The sequence below is a fragment of the Mycteria americana genome, chromosome 1, assembly GCF_035582795.1.
Source record: "Mycteria americana isolate JAX WOST 10 ecotype Jacksonville Zoo and Gardens chromosome 1, USCA_MyAme_1.0, whole genome shotgun sequence".
NCBI classification, from domain to species: domain Eukaryota; kingdom Metazoa; phylum Chordata; class Aves; order Ciconiiformes; family Ciconiidae; genus Mycteria; species Mycteria americana.
The window spans coordinates 96,104,902-96,126,044 of NC_134365.1; the positions used below are offsets into that span (position 1 = coordinate 96,104,902).

At 42.0% G+C, this 21,143-nt stretch overlaps 1 protein-coding gene across 3 annotated transcripts; it reads left to right on the forward strand.

The window, feature by feature from the left end:
• Window positions 1-146: 146 nt before the first annotated feature.
• TTF2 (transcription termination factor 2) lies at window positions 147-20,829 on the forward strand. 3 transcript variants are annotated; one of them, XM_075513308.1, is made up of 23 exons: window positions 147-338; window positions 432-543; window positions 788-874; window positions 1,617-1,683; window positions 2,163-3,038; window positions 3,924-4,050; window positions 5,186-5,377; window positions 5,600-5,757; window positions 6,826-6,907; window positions 7,218-7,331; window positions 8,288-8,438; window positions 9,125-9,230; window positions 10,274-10,464; window positions 11,343-11,496; window positions 12,287-12,378; window positions 13,156-13,238; window positions 13,758-13,897; window positions 14,688-14,858; window positions 15,467-15,525; window positions 16,585-16,738; window positions 18,364-18,446; window positions 19,579-19,653; window positions 20,452-20,829. In XM_075513308.1, the coding sequence occupies exons 1-23, from the start codon at window positions 311-313 to the stop codon at window positions 20,594-20,596; spliced, it is 3,447 nt and encodes a 1,148-aa protein (XP_075369423.1). In that variant the 5' UTR covers window positions 147-310; the 3' UTR covers window positions 20,597-20,829. The 3 variants fall into 3 exon arrangements, with proteins under 3 accessions (XP_075369423.1, XP_075369415.1, XP_075369430.1); XM_075513300.1 differs by having other exon boundaries at window positions 296-543; XM_075513315.1 differs by lacking the exons at window positions 147-338; window positions 432-543 and adding an exon at window positions 561-709.
• The last annotated feature ends 314 nt before the right edge of the window (window positions 20,830-21,143 follow it).

A 21,143-nucleotide genomic window follows, 5' to 3' on the forward strand; every position in this document is an offset into this window, starting at 1 on the left:
CCCGCCGCTGCCGCCGCGGCGAAGGCCACGCCCCTTTCCCCCGTGGCCCCACCCACTTGGGGGCCGGCCGCCCTCCCGTGGCGTGCGCTCGCCAATGGCAGTGCGCCTTCCTCTTCCCGCCTTGTGCCCCGGCGTTCGAAAATGGAACCTGCGCGGAGCTGGGGCAGCGAAGGGGGGCGGGGAACAGTGAATTCACAGCGCAGGGGTGATTGGCTCCACAGCCCCATCGCCCCGTTCTGATTGGACGGCCCGCAGGAGCTGGGTAGGATTGGCTGATTTCAAGAGTGGGCGTGGCGGTTGTCGCCCGGTGATGGAGGCTGTGCCGTGCGCGGAGCACGGTGAGGAGTGGCGGGGATGGGGGGGTCCCGGTCCCGGTCCCGGTCCCGGTCCCGGTCCCGGTCTGACCAGTTCTCCTCTTCTCCACCCTGTAGGGTCCCTCTGCTTCCTGAAGACGGGAGTCCGCGATGGCCCCAATAAGGGGAAGAGCTTTTACGTGTGCGGAGCGCAGGGCCCGGCGGCCTGCGGTTTCGTCCTCCCGGCGCCGTAGGTGTAGGGTGGGGGGCGGGAGGGCCTCCTCGCTGGTGTGCGGCTGGGGGGGGCGACACACACCACTGTTTTGAGGGAAATTCAGTGATATGTCAGCAGTATTCAACTTTTATTTTCTTAGTCACGTAGTCTTTGAGAAAACTCTCCAAGTATTTTGTCCCAAGTAATTGTTTTTGCCGTTACTGTTCCCTGGGCAGCTTGTCTTGTCTGTATTCTTCCTCTTTTCCTTTCCTCTTTTCAGTATTCCTGCTTCTCACTGCTTGATCCATGAGGGATGCATGGTGGAGCTGCAAGTCCTGGTCCAGCAGCAGCACAGAGATGAATACCAGTAAGTTCCTCAACGTGGAAACAAAAGTTTGTTGTACAGGTTTGAACATTTGGAATTGTGTGATGGCAGCTGACTTGCAGTTTCCTTCTGGAATTGAAAAAGCTTATCCATCCTTGAGGCCTTCACTCAGCATGTTTCAAAATGTTTGCTGTTTTTATTAGCAATCATACTCAATGGTATACAACTAAGTGATCAGATAATGTTTGTTTTTAACAGAATTGGACATGGCTCTGTGGTTGGGTTCATCCAAGGCTCACGATGGTTGCATCGAATTCACCAATTTTAATTCTGATAAAGTTCTTGCAGCAGCAAGTTGGCAACTGGCAGTTGCCTGCCAGTTTAAAAAAAGATCACATCCAAAGTTTTTCTGTTCCTGAGGTGCTTTAAAGATGAGGTGGCCTATGCAGTGTAACTAAAAGAATAGCTGTTTACACCTTGAAATCATAGGACGCTTCTGAGGCTCTGAACATAAACAATATTCTTGCTTGAGCAGTTACTTTTTTATTGCTAAAATTAAAAAACAAAGAACCCAAACCCCTAGGAATCTTTATCCAGAGAATGATGCTTTTGTAAAAAGCTTTGTTGCCAATGCTCATGGCCTTTTGCTATGCAGAAGTCTGGATGTAAAGTGCAGATCAAGAGAACTTGTCTGTGATGTTTTTGGTGCAAAGTACTTTTTAAAGAACGCTTAGAGTTCCTTTACTGGCTCCTGCAGTTCAAATCTTGTTTTATTCTTTGGCAGGTTGTTTTACCGATGCGTTAAAAGTAAGTTGAATGGGAAGAAATGGTGCGGAAGTGTCCCATGGCAGGTACGAATGTTTCATTTGTATTATGGTATCAGCTTATTCCAGCATGACTTTTCATTCTGTATACTGTAATCACCTCTGAGACTACAGAGTGGGAGAGTTTGTATTTTCTAGCTGAAAAGCGTATCAGCCTGCTGTCTTCTAGATCAGACTTCTCTTACTCCTAAATTGTGTGAAGTAATCACTGTTCTCCAGTCTTAAAAGAAACTTGATTTTGATCTCTGGCTGGCCTCTTTTCTTGAGGATGATGCTGTTGGGACTTGATCCCCAGAAAACATGGGAATGCCGAGGAAAGCAGAAAACCAGCAGTTTTGTTTTGTTTTCCTTGTAAAAAGTTTATCCTGATCCTGTTAAAGTGATAGGAATAGGAAAGATTATGTTCATAGAGAATGAAGTCTTGCTTGAGATGATCGGGTTGTGTGTATAGTTAGCAGACTTTAGTGATTTGTATGTTAGCATTTACTCACTTGTATATATTGCAGGATCCAAAAGCTACCACAGTGTCAAAAGCCTTAGAATCCCAGCCCACCACAGCACCTCTCTTCAATCCCAGCGGCCAAAGAAATCCGTTCAAAGTGATAGACAAGAATTGTGAACCATCATCCTGGAAACAAATTAAGCAAGGAAACGGAGAGGAACATAAAGCAAAAGGAGTAAAAGCAGAGAAAGAGAGTGTGCTGGTGTCACGTAAAGAAAAGAAATCGACCTCTGATTCCTCCATAGAGAAGGTACCTCTAGAAGGGCTGAAAGCTAAAACGAAGCAGCCCACGGGAAACAGGAGTGATCCAGAACTTAAGGAAAGCACAGTGTCTGAATCTAAACTTGGTCTTTCTGAGACTTGGAAAGGGAAAAACACCCTTTGGGAGGAAGTACAAAGTACAAGTACCAAGCGCCCAGAGGAGGAGCAGCTCAGAGACAAAAGCTTAAAAACCTGTGGGGATAAAGAAACCAGAGAGAAAGTATACATTGGTCAGAAGAATGGAGAAACAAAACCGATGTCTAAAGAAGATGCGATTTCCCTAGCAGTACCACAATCGGCATTGCAACGTGCTGCCCTGAAGGGAGGAGCAGAGGCAGGGCCGTCCAAGACACAAATCGGGCCAGGGCTGGGACAGCCTGCTGATGAAGTCTCTGGCAGTGACGGTGATGAAGTAGGATTTGTTTATTCCTCATCAGGTAAAAGTAAACCTGAGAAATCAGTTGAGGGTTTGCAGTCAAGAGAGATTCCTTCAGGAAAGTCAGGAAAGAGTGTGCAGGAGACATCTTTGCCAGGAGCTGCAGCATCGCATCACGTGGAAGGATCCCAGGACCCTAAAGCTCTTCACAACCATCTTGTAGTCCAGCTGAAGCAGAAGAAGGTCATTTATTCCACCTATTATTCCATTTTTTTGGTTGTGTTCAGGGTGACTTCCCTTACTTGTGACGGGCATCAGAATGTGGTATCCCCTTATAGCAGAAACTCAAGATATTTGGATGGTTTAGGAAGACGGGGCAAGGGAGGGAATTCAGCCTAGGCACAGGCTAGTTGTTTTAAGCCACATATGAGACAGTTACCCCTAAGGTAATACAGCCTTCTGCATTTGGAGGTGCTCAGTTTTGACCTGCCTGAGGTTGTGTCTATCTTTTACCCAGAAAGTAATTTGCATAAGATGGAACAGTGTACAGCTAGCTTAACTTATTTAAATAACGTGGCTGTTTCTGGTGGTCTCTCTTGGCCTTGTGGAGTAAGAGTGATCTAACCCATGAAAGCTCACACTAAGATGAAATAAACTACCTGTCTGTTTGCTTTTTTAAATAATTGCCAATAATCATGTTCCATAGTTTTTATTATAAAACCCCCTGTTTGCCTAGAGCTCAGAACAGAATCTCGAAATAAACAGTCAGAACTGTCATTCCTGCTAGTATAGAAAGAAGCGTGCAAGTAGGTTGAACATTGGGTGCTTTGAGAGATGTTAAGATTGTCCAAGTCACTTGACTACCTGTTCGTCCTGTTTCATAAAAAGGGGAGGCCCTGCGCCCTTCCATCTCTTCTGAAGTACACTAATGGTTAGTTTATTTTCTGCTAAAAGACTGTTTAATCACACTGAATGGCACTTAGATGCTTTTGGAGATTGTAGAACAGTATCAAAATACAAATTACTATGGCATAAGATTAGTGTTTTTAAACTTCTGACCTGATTGTTCTCTGTTGGCAGAAAGCTCAGTAAGCACACTCAGGTTTTGGATTCTTTTTTGTTTTGCAGAGTACATTGGCTACAGTGAACACTCAGCTGCTGCCAGATAAAGGGGAACGGTTATTAAAGCAAGTGCAGGATTTGGAAGCTGCACTCGGTGCTCTTAACGTTTCGACAGCAGATACTACTGAAAAAGGTAGAGCTAAATTTTTTTGCCCCAGAACTTTGCAAAACAGTTTGTCTTACTATAGTTGTTAATACTGAGGAAAAATAGCATAAACTTATATATGGCAAACTTTATATATAAAGTTTGTCTGAGATTCGCTGAAGATGAGAAGTGTTAGTTCCAAAGTGTGTGTCTGGGAGAGGATGAATGGAACAACTCAAACGTTTCCTCTGAAGTGTGGTGGCTTCCCAAGAGTGTTTCCTCCCATGGTTAGGACCCAGGGCTAGTTCTGTTTCCAGTTTTGGCTACATGATTGAGGCGGGTGTCTCTCTGAGAACTTGCCAGTGAAGTGTTAACTTCCTCTTTGTTGCAGTATGGAAGCATGCTGCTTATGCATGTTTTGGCTGCTGTGTCTGAATGTTTCGGTTACCAGATACAAGATAAGCAGCTTCCAGCATGCCATTCCTGTAAAGTGATTTCCTAATTCTATTAACTAGTATTAATCACCTGTGGAAGAGAGGCATTTTGTTGAGTTACCTGTATAGTCACCTCAACAGGAGAGTTACTTCGTGATCATAATATCAATTGTGTTGTTGAAAAGATCCAGTTTGGCAACTCTGGAAACTGAAGATCTCTAGCAAGGAAGCAGTAACTCACAGGCCACCACACAACAAGCAGTCCCAATGTCTTATACCATATCTGGTTTTAAGCAAGACAGACCTTTCCAGGAAGGAGAGGAAAGCTCATGACTTCTTGGCCCATTTGTTCTTGGATGTTTTGATAGTTTTTGTAACCAAAACATTGACAAGAAAGATGTCTTTAAAAGGAATAAAGCCTCTGGCAACAGTGTACAGAATTGACCTTGTGTTTGCACTAATCTGATCACAGTTGCAAAGTTCACTGTGTTGGTATAAACCACGCATTGAGGCTTGAGCTGAACTGCATTGCCTGTCACATAGGAGCAGGCTAAGAGCATGCAAGTTACTAGTTGCGGTGGCTTAAGTGATATGGTAACCTGCTACCCTGCTGTTAAATCCGTGTGACTGCTTAATAATATTTTGCAAGCAGACTATTGGGCAAAACAGAGGCCCTTCTCTGGGCTGTAACGCAAGGCTCCGAGGTCCACTGTGCAACCTTTTCAACCTGCGATTCCTTTCTTCTTAAGGGGAGGATAGCACAAGCAGCGGCTGCCGTGAGGAATCTTTGCCTAACCCATTTGGCAGGCCAGGTGGTACAAAATTGATAACACCACTACCGCTCCAGGATCCAGCAGCAAGGACCTCTTCAGGCTCACACAGTCACCCCTCTGCTGCTGCTACTTTGCATTCCAGTGAATATTACGGCCACGGTTTTGGAAGTAAGTTTTTTCTTATTAATGAGAACGCTGCTGAGGACTATTTCTGAAATAGTCTCGCAACTTGTGGATATACGTGAGAATACTAAACCTTTTTTGTTACTGTGAGTTGCGTACTGCCCCCCGGGCACCTGTAGCCACTGAGATCAATCTCAGAGATGAAAGATCTGCTTGGGAAAGTTAGCTTTGTAAGCACATCTCATGCATAATACTGTGTCTTTCCAGTGAACTCTGGTGCGCAGAATCTATATGGAGGAAGAATGACAGAAGACCGAATCAGGGCTGTACACAGTGCCACAAGTGAGGCTATTAATCATCTTCACAAATCTCTAGAATCCTGTCCGACAGAGCAGACGGTAGCTGAAGATCCCTCTGGACTGAAGGTGAGTTGGCAAGGATGGAGGGTGTCATGCTGATGAACATAGAGGTTTCTTGTTACTTCCATCATGAAATGTAACATCTGGGTGATACCCTACAGCATCTTGTCCTTTCACACTTTGAAGTACTTTGCAGTTTTCAACCTGCTGGAAGGAGACACTCTAATTACTTTCCATCCATGAGAGTTGCTTCAGATTGCCAGTACTGATGTTCTATCCTCTTGCTGTGGTGTCTTCAGAATATTTAGCGCTTGAATAAAGTAGCAGTGCCTCAGACAAAGCAAACAACCCACAACCATTTGTTTTTACATGACTGGCAGAGCAGAAGCAGGCCTCTGGTGAGGCACAGACTGAGAACCTTCTTATTGTTCTTTTCTCCCAATTAGGTCTCCCAGTGAGCTATAAGAAATAGTCTTTTAAAAAAGTGTTGCAGGTGATTGAGTTCATGCAACCCAAACAGACTCCAGAGTAGTCCGTTCTGATCCGCCAAAGAGAAGCTCTTTATTTGTCAGGTGGTGCAGAGCCCATAGTTGAGGTTATGTGCAAGGTATTGGAAGGCCTCTACAAGATGGTGCATTGATCTATATATGTTGTCACTTGTCGGATCCTCTTGGGACCTTTTCAGTGCTGGGGAAGGCCATTCAATGTCTTGTGACGGTGGTATGTAGTCCTTCCTCCTGTCTTTTAAGAGTCTGTAGTGGTCTTAGACTTGGTGAGAAAAGGGGAAGTGTTCTCAATTCCTCTTCTTGACAGTGATGCCTGTTGAGAGCAAGGTAGGCCTGGGTGGATTTTCCACCTTAACGAGCTGCCTTTGCATGCCCTCGGAGCACTGTGAGGTGCTAGGTTGGTTTGTGCATAAAGCATTAGCAAGACTGATCTATGGTGCTGCTGACCTCCTGTCTGCAGGATTTCCTTATCTTGGGTATCCCTGTCCATGTGGGAAAAGAACAGGTAGGCAAACTCCTTTTAGTAAGATTGTAGTAGGACAGTTCAGCTGGATAATTTGGTACAGGAAGCAGAAGTGTCTGAACTTTGCAAGGTGTTTCCTTCAAATCCTCTGTCTCGCCCTCTCAGGTTCCACTGCTGCTGCACCAAAAACAGGCGCTTGCATGGCTACTCTGGAGAGAGAGTCAGAGGCCGTGTGGAGGAATTCTAGGTAAACAACAGAACAGGAAAGTGGGTTTTGGGCGGCAGATTTATGGCAGCAACAGCTTGGCACATAACTTACTTAGAGGCCAATAACTAGTTATTTTGTAGGCATGTCGAAGGGGCTTGTTTTTCTGTGCCCTTTGACCGATTACAGCTATTAACCCATTACTAAATCATACCCTGAAATGGTCATGTGTGTATTTTTATTTCCAGGGTTACCCAGGGTCATTTCTGTTGCGGTATTTACCTCAGTGTAGATCTGAGCTAGGGGGGCTCATTTCTGCAGGTCATCACAACTTCTGTGTGTCTTTTTGCAGCGGATGACATGGGCTTGGGGAAGACTCTAACGATGATTGCTCTCATTCTGGCCCAGAAGCAGCTGAAGACAGAGAAAAGAAAGGAGAAGTTGGAAATATGGCTGTCCAAAAATGGTACAGAATTGTTTCCATCATACAGTACATACATTGTGATGCAGTGCCATTTGAAATGCCTAAAGCATTAATAGGTTAATGGCTCGTAAAACAACAGATTCTATCTGTGCTCACTTCCCTTCTGTAGGAAAATTCCCTTGGGCTTAATGTTTACTGTGCTCCCTTGCAAGGCCTTTCTCTTGATCAGTGTCATTTATTCTTCCATTGGATGTGTAGGATTTCCCAACTCGTTACTTTATATTGTTTTGGGATTTATTTTTTTTATTGATTAGTTTCCTGAACCAGTTAAAGCCAGCATATGCCATTTTGAAAAAAGTTTTGTAGTTTTTTCAACATATGCAAACATATGCATAGTTTTCATAGCATAGGGACTTAAATTAGTTACTCCCTGTGACTGATTCCGCCCCCTCCCCTCCCCCCCTAAGATTACTCTTACGTTGTCCATAGAGGTAAGGGATGTTAGCATTTTTAAAGAGTATTGTTTCTGTGTCCACAACCTGTTACTGTCTCCATACTCATGGAACTCATTGGACTACTTTTTCCTGTCTTGCCAAGTTTACTGACTGTGTGTTCGTTTTTCCTGTGTGGTTCAAAATGGTAACATTTCAGTCTTCTAGTACAGGAAAGAAATAATTTATTTGGTACTGTATTCTCAGGAGAGATCAGGGTTAGTTCCTGAATAAGTTCCTGATAAATTTCAGCTTATCCAAAGGAAGTGCACAGATACATAGCATAACTCTGGGCAGACAGGAAGTGATGCATTAGTGTTTAAGTAGAGTTCTTTCCACCCAGAACTAACAGTCTCCAAGAATGCAATGTAGAGATGTCCGCTTCACAAACTGTGCTCACAGGAAAAGTGGACCAATCTTCTTAATTGTTGTGAATTTCCAGAACTTCTGTCTTTGCTGTAGTCTAATGTGAAGACATTGAAACCTGTCTGCAATATTTCCCTGCAGATTCCACTGTTATTGCTTCCTGCAGCACTTTAATCATTTGTCCTGCATCCTTGATCCATCACTGGAAGAAAGAGATTGACAGACACGTGGGTTGTGGCAAACTGAGGGTCTATTTGTACCATGGGCCAAACCGAGATAAACATGCAGAGGTGTAAGTGCTAAACCATAAATATGACCAAGAAAAGTAAAATACTACTTAGCAAGAGATTGTGTATATCAGAGTTGAAATTCAGTGGCTGTAGAATGATGGAAGAACCTGAAGTATGGAAATGTGGAGGATCCAGAAGGTCAGGCTGATGTCTGCTGTCAAGGTGTATGTAGCAAAACTGTTATGGCCTGTACCCATGCTGAGTGATTCTGCTGCAGGCTATTGCTGTTCCTGATAACAAAATAAAAAAGGTGTATATTCTCTAAAACATCTCTTGCTTGCAAAGACTGTCAGTGGCAGTTTCTTCCATGCTTGTGCTTTGTGGTTGTATTTTTTTCTTTTTATCAGCTGTATGTATAGATCAGAAAACTTGCTACACCACTTCAGGCCATGTTAAGCAGTATTTCTAGGTGCCATATTCTAAGTAGGGTTCATCTCATGTGGTGTGCGTTCTGTACCACTGGCTTTTACTGTCTTCTTGAGCTTGCTGTGTCTACTTCTAGTATCCATAAAATGGGGACAATGTGTCCTTCCTGTTTGACTGCTATGAAGCTCAGTTTTCTGTAAAACTGCATTTCAGCTCTTGTAGAACTGTGTTGTTCCTAAACCTTCAGCATCCATTTTGTCTGTCTTGCAAAATGAATTCCTCATTTGTTCTTGCTCCTGATTACTACTTTCCCTTTATGCAGGCTCTCTGAATATGATGTTGTTGTCACAACCTACAGCCTTCTCTCCAAGGAGGTTCCCACAAGCAAAGAGGAGGGGGAAGTCCCTGCTGAGGACCATGATGTGGGGGTGAGAAGCCGATATTGTTGATAGAAGATTGCCTTAGTGTTTTGTTCTGAGGTGTTGCAAGCCATTATTGTTTCAAGTAGCACCTTACGTATGCTACAGTGAGCAGCAGGCTGAATATTTTTTTTTTTTTCCGTAAGTCCCCTGTTGAGTTTGCACAATAAAAATAAAGTGATGAGAGAAAGTGCGGTGAAGTGCAGAAAGACAATGGGGAAACATATTCACGATAAATCTGTTCCGTAGTGATACAGAATACACTACATTGAATACTGTTGAAGTGTCTTAAAAAACTAATTTTAAGAGTGCAATGATGAATCTCACACTCCTCCTTTTGAGGTGAGACTACGAAGGAACACTAGAATCTCCTGTTTAGTGTTCTTTGCTGCTTAAAGCACCAATGTCACTTTAAACTACCAGAAACCTGTCACACTCAGGCTCTGCATCAGTCTGAACTGAGACTGAGGCTGCTTACTGCACTCTTGAAGAAACAGAAGTGTATTTGCTAGGCTATGAAAATAATAAAGTGATTGCTGAATGACAACTGAACTTGGCTACACGGTATAGAGGAAGTCCCTTGCTGGTGGATATTGTTGTCTGCTACCTCTGTGAACAGATCTAGATGTAGCTCTTAAAGCAAACAAGCCTTTGAATTTCCTGAAACTTCAAGGTGGCATCTATAAAACTGTAGAGAGATCAGAATAATTATATGTGGTCCTTGATCCCAGCCTAGCAAAATTTTACTGATACGAAATGCCTCTTGTGAAGAAAGAGGTGATAAAATGTTAAAAGCAAGAAAAACAGCAAAAGATTAGGAATTCTTACTAAGAACAGGCAAATGTTATATTCTTCGGCTTATAAACTTTCATGGAAGCTTTGAAGAGATGATTCTTTTGAGAGCATCTCTTACATGACAGTAAGAGCTCAGATTACTGCCGACTAATATTAGGAAAAGGCTTCTTGCTGGAAAAATATGTTTGCTTGTGGCTCTTTAGAGAGCCTAGCAAGGTTATTGCTCTGGGTTATAAATAGTCTGCTTTTTCTTTCAGAGTGGGTCATCTCCCTGTTCCCCTCTGCTCAGGGTAGCTTGGGCCCGAGTTATATTGGATGAAGCTCACAATATTAAAAACCCAAAGGTTCAAACCTCTATAGCTGTGTGCAAACTGAGAGCCAGTGCCAGATGGGCTGTCACTGGGACGCCGATACAGAACAACTTACTGGACGTGTACTCTCTCCTGAGGTGAGCTGGCTGCAAGTGAACACATGGACAGGGCTCCAATTCCAGTAATTCTTTGCTGATGAAGTGCTGAAGTAATTTCTAAGTTTGACAGGTTTCTAAGATACATGGGGTAGCGAGACTAGTTGTATTTAACACTTCAGGCACTGGATTGCAAAGGCTGTGGCTGAGGCATTGCACAAGGCTGACCATGTGTCTACTGTTACATGTAGCTATTCTGCTTCCATATACAAAGGGGAACTTACTTCAGATCTCCTATGTCTCCAAGATGACTATCCACAAAACCAATTTTAATGAACAGAAGTTTTGTGCAATAATCATTGTTCCTACCAGGGCAGCCTGGGAGAACCTTACTAAAGAGTGTTGTGCTACAAGGGCATTGAAGGAAAGGGTGAAAACTTCAGCTTCTCTAAACAAATGATAAACAGGTTAAACTCTGTACTCCTCATTGCTGAGGGGGGAAAGATTATGAAGGGTCTTGGAGAACCAGAGAAAACTTTCATTTGAAATTAATTTTGGATAACTGAAATTAATTTTCAAGTAAGAGGTATGGGATTTTGAAATAACAAATTAATACGCTTTTTGGCAAGTGCCTCTGCATCTTGATGTCCTTCATTTGCTGGTGATGCTTGAGACATAATGAGCTAAGAGGAAGTGATGGATACAGAATCTGAAAGATGCTTTCACGGTGTTAGTGATGGTAAGACTTTTGAGCAAACAAGTTATCAATGCCATTACACTGGAAGTGTTTTACTGCTGCTGGCAGTTACAGCATTTGGAAATGTTTTGGTTTGGATAGCAAATAATTTGGTTCTGGTCACTCAAGAGTAACTGAATAATCTTCTTCTCTTGGTATGAAGTCTCCTTCCTTCCTGTCGTAGGTTTCTACGTTGCTCTCCTTTTGATGAATACAAAGTGTGGAAGTACCAGGTAGATAACAACACAAAGAAAGGAGGAGAGAGGCTAAGCCTCTTAACCAGGAGCCTCTTATTACGGAGAACTAAGGACCAGCTGGATACAGCTGGCAAGCCCTTGGTAAGAACTTCACCCTTCACAAACAGACAATCATTTTCTTATTTTGTAAATAAACATTTATAAATAAATGTTAATTACATGCATAAATTTGTTAACGGGTGGGTTTTCCTGTCTACTTCAGTCTCTTCAGCAAGAAGAGCGCATGTCTGTGGGATGCTTTGATTGTTTATCCAGAAAGCAGAAATATACAGAATAATTAAACCTTTTAGTTATAAATCACATGCAGACAAGAGTACGTCAAGTAATTGCAAGTAGATGTCCACTTAGTGGAAGGTTAGCCTAGGTCTCTGAGCTAGCCTAGATCTCTCAGAACCAAAGCTGTTGCATGTCAAATGGATCTGGTGCGTGCTAGGGCATTGGCTTTCTGCATTACTCTTTACAAATAGTCTGTTAAACTGAGTATTAGGTCGTTGGTGTGTCTGTAAGCCTTTAAAAGGTGTAGTTTTGGTGTACTGTCTGATTCTGAATGGGGAACTGAGAAGCTACTTTTACAATGCAGTAAATGAATCCCTCCATGGTAGTTATGCGGCAGTCCATACTTAGTTGCTTATGCCTTTTGTTATTGGATGATTTGGAATAGAGATTTTTATCTTGAGTGTTAACCAGGCTACTTGGAGTCTTGTGAGTATCTATGTTTTGTCATCGTTGCATTAATACAAATAACTTTAATGAAGAAACAGCTATCTTCTGAGACTTAGAATACTGTGTTAAATCTTGGAACGCTGGTGTTTGTGATGCTGTATAAGATTTTTGCACTATATACATCTGATCCTGTGTATTTTTACTTCAGATATCTCTGCCTCAGCGTAGCACGCAGTTGCATCAGTTAAAACTTTCAGCAGAGGAACAGTCTGTGTACAATGTGCTCTTTGCAAGATCCAGGTATGAAAGTGGTTAGAGATAGGGTATTTTGTGTTTTTTTTCTTATTGGTATGAAAAATCAGAAAGAGAAATCCACTTTAGATGAGAAGAGCTTTTGGACAAATTCCTGCTATTTTTTTTCCCTTTCTGACTATCTGTCAAGCATGTTTGAAAATACATTGCTTGTTCTGGTAATAGTTGAAACTGATTCATTTCTTTTCTCCCATACGTTCATGCCTTGTATGAGCTTTGTATTCTAGCCTTATGCTTAAACTCACTGATTTCCAGACTCCAAAGACTTGGAATTGCAACAGTAGTTCTTAAACAATGATGTGGCAGCACCTGTAAAGGAGAGAATTTATCTTCTTTGCCCTGTGATATTTATACAATTGGAAATTACGCTGGCATCTCCAGATGGCTGTAATGCAAATCAGTGTCCCTTTGTGTTCTCCTAGGGTCTCTTTCAACAGTGTTGCTGTAAAGAGTCTTCCTTCCTTTTAAATATACATTTAAAGATGTCCTTTTGTTATGAAGAATGTTATCCATTGGCCCCTGGCTCCTATTATACTCAGGGTATTCCAGTAAGCAGACTTGCTTCCTGTTGTGTTTTCCAAAATGGATCTTGGTTTTGATCATATTCAAGTTAAACAAAACTGGGGGGTTTTGTGATCATTTTGTGACTAAATGATTAATGAAACCTTCCTTACCTTAATGTGTCATTAGCTTGCTTGTTAAGCTCAGGTTACTCTTGCCTTTTTTCCTGCTGTAAATCCCACAGTCTTTGTCATGTTTTTCCAGGTCAACACTACAATCCTACCTGAAGAGGCAAGAGCAGAAAAATGAAGGCAGAGAGTATGCTGGCGGTAACCCATTTGAGAAAGGTTTGAGCACACCCTCCCCTGAAAACATTTGCAGAAGTGACTCTTAAGTGCACAATTAAGGAGGGGGACAGACCTGGCCACAAGGGGTCAGGACTTAGAAAAAATCTTTGGAAAATGCTCCCCTGATGTTATGAAGAATCCTACCATAGTATTCCAAAAGTCTGTTCTCACCGTTGTGGCTCTGGGCAAATCTCTTAACCTCCCTGGGTCTAAAATTCCCTTCTGAAATAAAGGTCTAATTGCTCAGAGAAGAGACGTCAGTATTAGTATAAGGTATGTGGTACTCTGATTTGTGGTGTTGTCTTGTTTTTTTGTGGTATGGTTTTTTGTTTCTTGGTTTGTTGGGGTTTTTTTGTTTGTTTGTTTGTTTGTTTTTTAAGTGGGGTTCAATGGCTTCCTATGTTAAATCAGGTATTTGTTTGCCTGTTGGTTCTTGTCTCTTATTGATGAAACTCTTGCTGGAGGTGGCTGAGCAGTGCTTGCCTCCAAGAGCTCTTGATGTTTTGTCTTCCTTGGCAGTTGCACAGGAGTTTGGGGTCAGTCAAAAGGAATTTCTAGCAGGCTCCCAAAGTGCCTCCCAGGTCTCAAGTACTGTCCATGTCTTGTCTATGCTGTTGAGGCTCCGTCAGTGCTGCTGCCATCTCTCCTTACTGAAAGTGGTAATTGCATTGTATTGTAGTGGTGTGGGGTTTTTTGTGGGGATTTTTTAAAGTGTTTGTGTAGGTTAACAGACTTTGTAACACCCTTGCATCTCTTAGCTAGGAGTGTGTGAACTGAGCCATTTCTAGGACTGTGTGTTTTACAGCCCAAGAGGTTTTAGATGGACAGACTTCCTACTGAAGAGTTCCCCAGCGTGACCTATGTGGGCAGCTGTGTCTCTGGAAATACCTTTATTCAGATTAAAAAAAAGAAAATAAATACAATTTTAACGGCAAAGAAGTCATCTTGATCTTAACCTAGTCTTGAAAAGTGCACAAGTCCACAAGTGTAGCCTCTTTCAAAGGCTTGTGTGTTGGAGAGCTCTGTAAGTGCCTTGACTGAAGCTGCCTTGCATGAAGTAGACTAATCTTTCAGAAGTTTTTTGCTCTGTCATATAAAGCAGCTGTAGAATAAGTCCAGATACTAAGGGAACAGGCAGGGATTTATCTTCTAACATCTTTAATCCTGCAATTGTTAAATGCTATGGGAGGGGGAATCTGAGAAGACTGGACCACAGAAAATGGCTGAGCTCACATGCTTTCCCTACACTGCCCCTTCTTGGGGCAGAATAAGGAGCCAAGGGGACTGCTGGTCTGACCTAGTAGTGTTTCTTAATCGTTCTGCCTTCGTATTGCATAGCTTCTTTTAAGTCCACTGTCCTCAGCAGACATTGTGCAGACTGTGGATCACTACTGAATTTGATCTCACGCTTGACTGTGATCCTTTATTATATTGCTTTCTTTCCCACAGGCTCTGGACCAAGTTAACTTGAACAGTGAAGGCCTTTCCCTCTCCATTGAGGAACAGCTTAGTGCTTTGACCCTGTCTGAGCTCCAGACTCCTGATTCCAAGTCAACCGTCTACCTCAATGGCACAGCTTTTAAAACAGATATCTTTGAAATCACCAGGGAGAGCACCAAGGTATTCCATTTGTGGCTTTCTTACCTTCCTTGAGAAGCTTGGATTTCAGCACTCTGCCTTTTAAGTTGTTAATGAATTGTCACACCTTAGTAATTGCAGATCAGGCTAAGTTGGCAATTTAGATGAAATCAGGTGAGTAGACTGATAGTCTGCTGAACCCCTTCGGGGAAGGCTGCAACTTATCAGGTGTTGATGGCTACTTCTAATAAAGCTGTGAGAGTCTGACTGTTGAAAAACTGTCAGTGAAAATCTTGAGCACTGGATTCACAGAAGTTTAGAAGAGCATGCATGTGAGAGCATAGTGCTTGTGAAGAGCTAGAAAAAATGGGATGGCAGCAAGAGGAGAGGTGGCAATAACTTGGCTTCTCACAGGAAGGTTGGAATCTATAAAATGTGCTTGTATGATTTGATTTCTTAACCCTGGTGGGAACCCTGGTTTTCCATGGTGGGAGTGTTCTTACTAATGACTATTAAAATATCTTGAAAGTCTGAGCACAGAAGAAATTCCAGTTGAAGAGTTATTTTGATCACATCCTATTTTAATAAAGAATAGCCAAGGATGAGGTGGGTTATGACAGCAAGCAGACTAATTTTTTTTTTTCCTGCAGATTGCTCACCTCTTGGCTGAACTGAAAACTATTCAGAGTCACTCAGAGTCTCAGAAAAGGTTTGTAAGTGTGTCCTTTTCCTTAGTCACAGTGACTGAGAGAAGCATGTCTTTTGACAGCAGCAGAAATAGTTTAAAATAATTGAATACAAAACTGGTATGTTAAAATGGTGGCAGTACTGCAGTAGTGGAAAGCAGATTTTGAGGAAAAAAAATCTAAGACAAAAGAGGGCAGTTTAAGATGTGGGTAAGTGTAAACATAAGGGAACAGGTGAGGAATCTCAGGCCTTGAGGCCCAGGAGGACTCTTCTTTTCTCCAAAACCAGAATTGGGAATAATTTGGTTGTTCTGAGAAATATTTGCCCTCAACTCTGCAACCTCCCCCACCACCCAAAAAAAAAGTGGGGGAATAAAGTAGTGGTTAAAACTGAACCTGTTTGACATAAAGGAATGCATTGATCAGAGGACTTAGTGTTGCTGAAGTCCTGCAGCTCTCGCTGTGCAAGTTCTGTCTGTCTTTGCTCCGCACCAGACTGCGGTGTTACAGGGTTTTCTGCTTGTTTTTGTTAAACAATATAGAATGCACTTACAGGTGTGTGGCTGCAAAGTAGTTACACCTGTGTTGTTATGTTGGGGGTGGGTTGGAAGGGGAAGTCCTGTTCTTGGGCAACTCCAGAGTTGCACCATATGTAGAAAGCTTCTTTCCAAAGTCTTTTCCAAAAAGCATTCCCACTGTAAGAATGGGAACACCAACATTACTTTTGTTCCCTACCAAAAAGCTATTGAACAAATTATTGCCTCCCAAACTGTTTAATCCAAAAAGTGTGGGGAGTGAGAGGCCCAGGGGAATCCAAGTTTGGTGTTGCTATTGATTCATTTTGCAGAAAAAGCTCAGAACTTTGATTGGCAGGTAGCAACATAAAATCCAAAAATAGAGGTGAAAGACTTAATTTGTCTGAAGTTTATTGGGTATTAGCCTTCCACAGCAGGTTCTACCACTACAGGTGAATCCATTTCTGAATTGGAAGGGGACTTGGCTGCAGTTTGCAGTGGGGAAGAGTGCCTGAATACACAGAACACACAAGAACTTGTTCTAAATGCCCTTTTCTCTCTCTCCAGTGTTGTTGTCTCTCAGTGGACGAGTATGTTGAAAGTTGTGGCTGTGCACCTCCAGCGACTAGGGCTAAAGTATGCAACAGTGGATGGCTCTGTCAATCCTAAACAGAGAATGGATGTGGTAGAAGAGTTCAATAACAATCCCAAAGGGCCTCAGGTATGCAGTCAGGGCAGGGAAGCAGTTACTAGCGCTGCTATGAGCAGCTGTGATAGCTGACTTCATTATTCCATTTACTGGAACCACTTTCATTTGGACCTCTAAGTGCCAAGATCATCAGGGAAAGAGGGAACTGTAAAAACAAATGTACATCTTATAATGGGCAGGAGCAGCTACTAAAAAGCTCCTTTTGATGTTAACTTTCTGTACTGAGATCATCTGACTCCAAAGCTAGTTTAAAGGTTGTCCAAATCTTTGGTGTGTTCAAAGATGTTTTTGCCACAGAGAGTAATGTGGAAGATGTGGAGCCAATCAGCTCTACTCAGAGCACATTGGTTGTTTCCAGTTCATGCTTCTGCATTGGAAGATGTTTCTTTCTCTGTATCACCTGCTTGCCAAGGAGCCTGTAAGACTTTGCTGTTTTCCAACACACCAGATACTTTTTACCAGACTAATCTTTTTGAGAAGAGAGGATGACAGTTGAATCTGTGAATGAGGCTAAAATTAACAAGAGTGTATCTCACCCTGGTATGAAGTTAGGAGGATTGGGATTGGGGTGAGAGAAGTCATAGTTTTGCACACGTCCAAAATAAGGTGACCTCATGTGACTACTTTCACTTTTGAGTAGTTGGGGTTTGGGGGGAAGGGGAGTGTGTGTGTTTAAATACTGATGAACTATAGTGTGTTGGCTCTTCTTGAAAATAGCTTCTAGTCTGAAATTTTGGCCAAGAGAAGGAAGCTTGCCAGGTGACTAAAGATGTCTGAATCCAAAGTAATTGTTTGTAATGATTACACTTTCATCTGGACGGTGATGTTCCTGTGATTAAGGCAGGACAGCCCGTCTCCTCTGAGGATGGATCTGTGACTGGAAGGGGAGAATGTGGTGCACTAGCTTGTTTTCTTTGCTGGATTTCTTGAACAAGCTGCTATCTACAAAATAGATATTTCTCCTTCTAGCATTGAACTTAAACAAAGGAAGATTTCTGCCAGCTATATGAATAGCTGACCCCTTAAACAAGGTCAGGGTTTTAAGGTACCACACCATGAAATTGAGTAATAAATATATATATATATAGCAAGTGTCTCTGTCCTTAATTGAGTTCTTTTCCTGCTGTACAAGAAATCTTCTCTAAATTGACCATGTGCTATATCCCTGTTTCTCCCCAGCTACTTCATCTTTTTCTAAATACTAGGTCATATGGAAACAAAGTGAAAGGAGTAGCAGGCCATTTCGGTCCAGTCGCCTGTGTCTAATCATTATTGTCAGTTCAGAGTTGGTGCTGATTGGTCCCATTGTTGGCAACAGGCTGTCATCAGAGAGGCTGGTCATTTGAGTGGGACACGGAGAGAGTCTGAACTTTTCAGCCCTTTCTCTAGTCTGTAAAAATGTATCAGGGTAATATATGTGGAATGGTAGACTGGCCTCTCCGAGCCATAACTTCCATGTCCAGGCTTCTGTGCCTCATCAAGTAACATCTGGCAAGCTCCCAAATACATAAGAAATATACACATGTAATATTAATTTGAACCAAAGGATCTGTTGATCATATTTATATGTGGAGTATATGAAGCATTAATTTTCTGGAAACAGGCTCCTTAACTTAACTCTCTTTTGGCCTTTTAAGGTAATGTTGGTCTCGTTGCTGGCTGGAGGCATTGGCCTGAACTTGACTGGAGGAAACCACCTCTTTCTCCTTGACATGCACTGGTAAAGAGAAATAAAAGTTCCATCTCAGAGGATATATGTAGGCCATGCTGCTTGCTTTCTCACCACATGTATTGTGATGTCTGATATAACTGGGTTAGGAGGGAAGTGTTTAGCTGAGAGTAAGGGCTACTGATTAGTTGTGGAAAAGTGTTTTTACTACAGCCTTCTTCCAAGACACTCTGATTTGTCAATCCAGTGCTCATCACCATGAAATACAGTTCTGTAGGGGTAAAAAAATAGAGGAGGATAACAGCAATCCAAAGAAGCAAGTATGCAGTCTGTATCACAAAAGGATACGGGGGACTTGGCAGTCCCTGGCTTAATTTCTTACAATGAATGGTAATGAAATGAATGGTACATTCATTTGCAGAATGGTACGTTACCATTCATTGCTGCAAATGAATGAAAATGGTACAGTAATGCCTACAGGGAATTTGTCTTGAAACAAATTGTTTCTGTTGAGCATAGTCAGTAATCAGGCATAGCTACTGTACCTTGGGGTTTTACAGGGCTATGAAAACAGGGCATATGAGCTCCTAATATTTATGTTGTCTCTCATCAAAGTCAGAATCACCCTTTTTTTTTAACTAAATGTTGCTCGTGGGAACTTACAAAGCAAACTAGTGTGCTTCAGTACAAAACCAGCTGCTGAGTAGCAGCATTAAGGAGATGTTTCTACAATATGGAAGTTATGCCAACAAGTATTCCCGGTAACCGTGTGTCAAATGGAACCATTTCTTATGTAAGTACTCTTGAGTAAAGGCCTCTTTCATTGGAGTTTGCCTTCCTGCTGCACTCTCCTCTTTCCTCACCAGCTACTTGACTTTCTCAGAGTCCTAACTATTGGCCAGAAATATGGGGCTACGTGGAACAGTGGTATAATTCATACAGCTGAGTTTGTGTGGAGTTGTAGCATACTTCTACTGAGGGCAAAGGGAAATACAGTCAGGGGGAATACTGGCCATCAAACTAGTAAACCTAAGGTAACCTGGGAGCAGTTTTAGTTCTACAGAGGAAGAAAACAGGATGTTCTGGAGGCAGGCAAATGTGGCAAGCACAGAGGCTTTGATATTCCAATTATTCCTGAACATAAGCCCTTAAGCTATTTTTTTTTTTTTTTTTTACCTTGCAGGAATCCTGCTCTTGAGGACCAGGCATGTGACCGCATTTACCGAGTGGGGCAGCAGAAGGACGTTGTGATACACAGGTCAGTATTTTCCTTAGCAGTAAATGAGGCTGCTGCTGCTCATGTACTGTCTGGCTTTAGTTGGTGAGACAAGGCCTTGGTTTGAGACTTGTTTCTTTACTTAAAGCTAGGCACAAGGTCTGACGGTGGGATTGGGGTTTGGGCACTGAGATAGAGAGACCACATGAAAATGTTTCTATGTGGCACTTGCCTGCATGTTGCTGTCCTGATAGCTAGCAGTGGTTTATTATTTTTCAACCTGTGGTTTAGTGGGAATGTCCTGTTCATTCCTGAGAACAATTCAGGCACCAAACCATTTCTCTTCTTTTACTGAGTGGAGATTTTTCACTGTGCTCCCTAAGCCTGGACCTTTCTAATGTCACTAATATAAACATATAGAACACTTCTAATAAGTGGCAAAGTTGGCTTTTAGAAAAAGCATCTGTAATTGTAAGTACTAAAAAGCTAGCTTATTTACTGTAAATGCACAGCAAATTTAACTGGAATCAAATGCTATTTTGTGTACTATGCTTTTAGTATCATATGTTCCATCAGTTGTCAATCAATCATTGCAGGATTTTGTCACAGAATTACTATTGCTTCAGATGCCTAAAGTGCATCAGACTTTTATTTGAAGTGTTATAATATCTGGATATGAGAACAGCTGTTTTCTGTGCACAGGTATATTTTGTCAGTCACATAATAGGTTGTTAATTTTTAAGTGAGATAAGTCTTTGGAAATTTACTGGGGAAGTCCTTATATAATGCTGACACTTTTTCCTAGCAGTTGAGATGATGTGGCTTTGTTTCTTTTTTTAGGTTTGTCTGTGAAGGAACAGTAGAAGAAAAGATCGTACAACTCCAGAAGAGGAAGAAAGTTCTCGCCCAGCAGGTTCTGTCAGGCAGAGGGGAGGCCTTCACTAAGCTCACTCTGGCTGACCTCAAAATCCTCTTCGGCATCTAATTATCCTTTACAATACACAATGGAAAGTGATTTTATACCGACAAGTAACTGTGTAGACTTCAACAAAGGACTGCTGGTTTAAGGTGGTCATTTATTTTGAACAAATAACTACATTTTTGTAACTGTTCCAGGAGGAGAAGTTACCAACTTCAGGAATTTGTTTTAATACTGAAATTAAATTGTGTATCTAAAGGTTAATAAAGTTATGAATTAACCTATTGTTTTAAAACACTTTTGAGTAAATATTAAAACCAAACATTTGCTTGTTTCTTGGTTTCCTACATATGCTTTTTAGTTAGAAAACTTTCCTCTTCAGGACAGGACAAGCACAGGCATAAGTGAAACAAGAACGAGAGACACAAGCATGAGGTAGGAAAGTTCAGAGGTTGAGTGGTGAGGCTGGATGGGCACGAAGGAAGCAAAAAAAAAAAATTTTGAGCACAATGTTATAAGAAGACTATATAAACTTTATATGTAACAACATTAAGGAAGGACTTGGAGGAATACTTCATTTTCTCTTTTGTTCCTTAGGAGGACTTTTTAAATC